The sequence below is a fragment of the Eubalaena glacialis genome, chromosome 2 (assembly GCF_028564815.1).
Source record: "Eubalaena glacialis isolate mEubGla1 chromosome 2, mEubGla1.1.hap2.+ XY, whole genome shotgun sequence".
Lineage (NCBI taxonomy): Eukaryota > Metazoa > Chordata > Mammalia > Artiodactyla > Balaenidae > Eubalaena > Eubalaena glacialis.
In genome coordinates, this window is record NC_083717.1 from 118280563 (window position 1) to 118285251 (window position 4689).

Sequence of the window (4689 nt, forward strand, 5' to 3'; positions counted from 1 at the left end):
CGTGGGCCACAACTACTGAGCCCACATGCCACAACTACTGAAGCCCGCACACCTAGAGCCCATGCTCTGCAACAAGAGAAGCCTTGGCAATGAGAAGCCCACGCACCGCAATGAAGAGTAGCCTCCACTCGCCACAGCTGGAGAAAGCCCGCGTGCAGCAATGAAGACCCAATGCAGTCAAAAATAAATAAATAAATAAATAAATAAATAAATAAATAAATAAATAGTAATCTCATTAAATGTAAATGATCTGTCATTTTTCACTATTGTCATGCATTTATATATGTATATATATGTATATACGTATGTCATATATACACATGACAAGTCCCATGAGTTATCTACTATTTTTTTGTGTAGTCAATATTCAGTGTGTACTTATTTACATGTATCAACATAGTTGACATCTACTTCTTTATTCCTTCCTTCACACTAGTATTCTCCTCCAGCATTATTTTCTTTTACCTGAAGAACTGCTATTAATATTTATTTAGTACAAGTTTTTAGACAACAGATTTGTTCATTTTTGTTTTTTTGGAAAATGTCTTTATTTCACCTTCACTTAAAGACTGTGTTTTAAACTCATCTAGACTTTTAGGTTGGTATTATTTTCTTTCAGCACATTAAAGACATCACTCCATCGTCCTCGGGATCCCATGTTTCTGTTATGGAGAAAGCTGTCCATCTTACTGTTATTCCCTTCAAATCAACAAGTGTCTCCTCACCCCAGAGGCATCTAAGAGTCTTTCTTTAATTTTTATCTGTCTTATATTAATGTGTTTGGGTGTTTTATTGGTCATTCATAGAGTTTTTGTATACATGGGTTGATGTCTTTTATCAGTTTGTAAACAATCTTGGTTATTATCTCTTCCAATATTGCATTTCTCCCCTTTCCCTATCCTACCTGAACTTCAATTGCACATATGTAAGACTTTTTTATTGTATCTCACAAATATCTAATGTCCTTTCCTTTATTTTTCATTCTTTTTCCTATTTACATTTCAATTTGAATATTTTCTGTTGACTTAACTTCCAGTTCACCTTTTTGTCTTCTGTGTTTAATCTTATTTTAAACTTATCTAATATATTTTTTATTTCAGATTTTTTTCAGTTCTAGAATTTCCTTTTAATTCTTTTTATGGATTCCAATTCTCTGTTGAAATTATCTCTTTTTTAAACCTATTTACTACACTTTTTCTTCTGTTATCTTGAACATACTAATAGCAAAAATTGTAATGTTATTTTATTCACTTTCATATTCTGCATAATCTCTGCTTCTATTTTAGTTATCTATATTTTTTATCTTATATTTTGATAATATATTTCTATCCTTTGGTATTTCTAGTGATTTTCTATTAAACTATGGATTTTTTTATTACAAATTGTAAGTTATACAGGTTCCAGATCATGTTACTTTCCCCAAAAGAAGGTTCATGCATCTCACTATTAGATCAATATAGTGGAGGTAAATTCCCTTAACCCATTGTTTCTCAAATGGGGGCAAATTTGCCCTCTAGAGGACATTAGGCAAAGCTAGAGATATTTTTGATTGTTACAACTGAGGAGATGCTACTAGCACCTAGTAAATAGAGGTCAGGAATGCTGCTAAACAATCTGTATTACATAGGATAACCTTCCACAACAAAGAATTGTATGGCCCCAAATGTCAATAATGCCAAGGTTGAGAAACCCTGCCTTAATCCAAACAGGGATTTTGTTGGGTTTAACCTCATTTGCGGTCTTAATAACACTCAGTCTATCTATGGTTCATCCATAGACCTCAAGGATTAAAACTGAACCCTGATGTATTCTCTGGATTTTTATTTCATTTATGTAAGATTTAAATTTATAAATGATAGAAGTGGGTGTAGAGACAACAGAATGTAAGGCTTCCATTTTCTTGGGGGGTATCTAGTAATACTAGAGCAGCTCTTGAGTATTTTCCTGATCGTAGGCCATTTTTCAAATTATGTGATCTTGGAACCAGCAGTCAAAAAATGACTTCTGTATTCCCCAGCTTTATAATTGCTATGAGGATAGTAACTCCTTTTATACACCAGTTTGTTGGTAATGTTTTGGGATTTATTACTCTGTGCCATATCAAAGTCTACCCCTACAGTCCTTTCCATGATTTTGTAAGCATCCAATGCCTTATATTACCCTTATTTAAAAAATAGCCAGAATAGTTTAGTTATCTGTAACCAAATAATGACTGACATACCAAATACCTATCATTATTGCATTCAGAGTGAAAAGATTTTTGAGTGAACTCTAATTCCTCTCTAAGATTTAAAAAATAACCATTAGGAATAACCACAAAACTCTCCAAAACTTTAAAATATGAAGTTAACTACTTTCATGACAGTTTCTCATGGAATATAACAGCTTTCTTTTCCTCCCTCCACCAAATTAGGAACAAATAACTACATCTTTAAGTGTCCATAAAACTATTTAACAGCATGATTCTTTCTACTTAATGTTATTTTACTATGCGTAGTCCTTTATTCAGAATCTTGAGGATCTTGCCTTAAGTCAAACAGGAAACATCAGTTACTCTTTTGCTTAATACCTTTTATGACCTCCCTTTGAAATCTGAATAAACTGAACTTCTTTTCATCTCCTAAAATACATGATTTTTCTTCCACCAAGCTCTCTAACTTCAGTTCCTGCCACTTTCACACTCACTAACTACACTACAGCTACTCTATTTTTCTTTATGGTTTTCAAATGTACCAAGTTCATAAGATCTTTGTGTCCTTGTATTAGCCATCCTCTCTGCCTAGAATTTTCAGTCCCTGGGTAATTGCATGGTTGTTTCTTTCAAGTCATCTGGATATGAGTTAAATACCACTCAATAAGATCTTGCATAACAACCAAAAATAGAGTAGCTACCATCTCCCACTCAAACTCTAACATACGTTATTTTTGATTTGTTTCAGAGCACTGTCTCTTTCAGATATTATGGTTTTTTTTCTTTCAATTTAATAGTATAACCTGTCTTTGTTCACTTGACTGTAACCCCAGGAGACCTGGAATCTTACCTGTGCCATTCATATACCTATAATAGTGCCTGAAAACTGGAAGCACTTAATAAATACATTATTTGCTAAATGACTGATTGATTTGGTGCATTAATGAATAAATAATTAATTCCAAATGAACTTTCTCCTTTCTTGCTTTTCTCGTCCTTCTATTACATTCAGCAAACCACGTGCTGCCTCAATAGCCTCCTCATGGAAGCTTTCACTTCCTGGTTGCGAAGGGTATAAATTACAGGGTTCATCAAAGGAAAGATTACAGTGTGAAAGAGAGAAACCACTTTGTCAGCTGGGAAGGCTCTGAAGGGGTGAGTGTAGATGAAGATGGCAGGGCCAAACATGAGAAACACAATGATAATGTGTGTGGTGCACGTGGAAAGAGCCTTGCTCTTCCCTTCAGAGGAGTGCCCCTTTACATGGCAGAGGATGACTGCATAGGAGGCCAGAAGCCCCAGAAAGCACAGGAGGGTGAGCAGACCACTGTTGGAGACCATCAAGAGCTCCACCACAAAGGTGTCAGTGCAGGCCAGCTTGATGACTTGTGGCACATCACAGAAGAAGTTGTCCAGCTGGTTTGGGCCACAGAAGGGCAGGTAGAGAATAAGGGCCACTTGTAAAATGGAATGAGTAAAGCCCCCAAGCCACAGAGCCAACAACAAGGAGTAGCAGTCTCTAAGGTTCATGACAGTTGAGTAGTGTAAAGGATGACAGATGGCAATATAGCGGTCAAAGGCCATCACAACAAGAAGGAACATCTCCCCTGCTCCAAGGAAGTGCAGGAAAAAGAGCTGAGTGATGCAGCCTCTATAGGAGATCACCTTCTTCTCAGAGAGGAAGTCCACCAGCATCCTGGGAGCCACAATGAAGGAGTAGGATGCATCCAGGAAGGCCAAGTTGCCCAGAAAGAAATAGAGGGGGTCTGTGAGACCAGGGTCTGACCTGATGGTGAGGATGATGAGGAAATTTCCAGGGAGGATAATGAGGTAGAAAATTAGGACTAGTACAAACACCAGGAGCTGAGCCTCTTGAGACTGGGTCAAACCAAGGAGGATGAATTCTGTCACCATTGTGCTGTTCTCCTTCACCATCACTCCTCAGTCTGCAGAATAACAAAGAGTAAAGAATCATCTGCTATAACCACCTTTTCATCTATTCCATAGCTCTCCTCCAAATAAAAATAATATTTTTCACATCCAACACTTTGCCAGCTGAAAACAACTTATGGCTCATAGCTCTCCTATGTTTTCAGTTAACCTTTCTACTCTTCATTTTCCTGATTCCCCAAGACACTGATCTTATAGCCACACTTGCATTCCTATTTAACCATGCACTTCTATGTAACTGTGCTCCTGTAGGACTCTTAGCTATTTTGCTTGAAGTATATTAGAAAATTCCTGATTGAAACAAAACTAATCATTATTTAGGTTGTCAGGTTGTTATTGTTCTTGTTGTTGTCAGTGGTGCACTATCTCTAATGCTTAGATTAGTTGCTGGGTTTTGGTCCTCTTCTTCATCTCCACAGAGCAGAGATTTTGCAGATGTTTCTTTTCTTCAGTTCCTGAAGAATCCCTAGTTCCTTGTTTGCAGCTATGTGCCTTGTTTTCTGAATTTGTCCTTTACTAGTTCCATCACATTGTTCTGCTTTGGTGAC

The 4689-nt window shown here is 36.7% G+C and overlaps 1 protein-coding gene across 1 annotated transcript; it reads right to left on the reverse strand.

The window, feature by feature from the left end:
* Nucleotides 1–3199: 3199 nt before the first annotated feature.
* On the reverse strand, nucleotides 3200–4126 carry LOC133085316 (olfactory receptor 4N5). Its single transcript, XM_061182302.1, has one exon. The coding sequence runs from the start codon at nucleotides 4124–4126 to the stop codon at nucleotides 3200–3202; it is 927 nt and encodes a 308-aa protein (XP_061038285.1).
* Nucleotides 4127–4689: the final 563 nt, after the last annotated feature.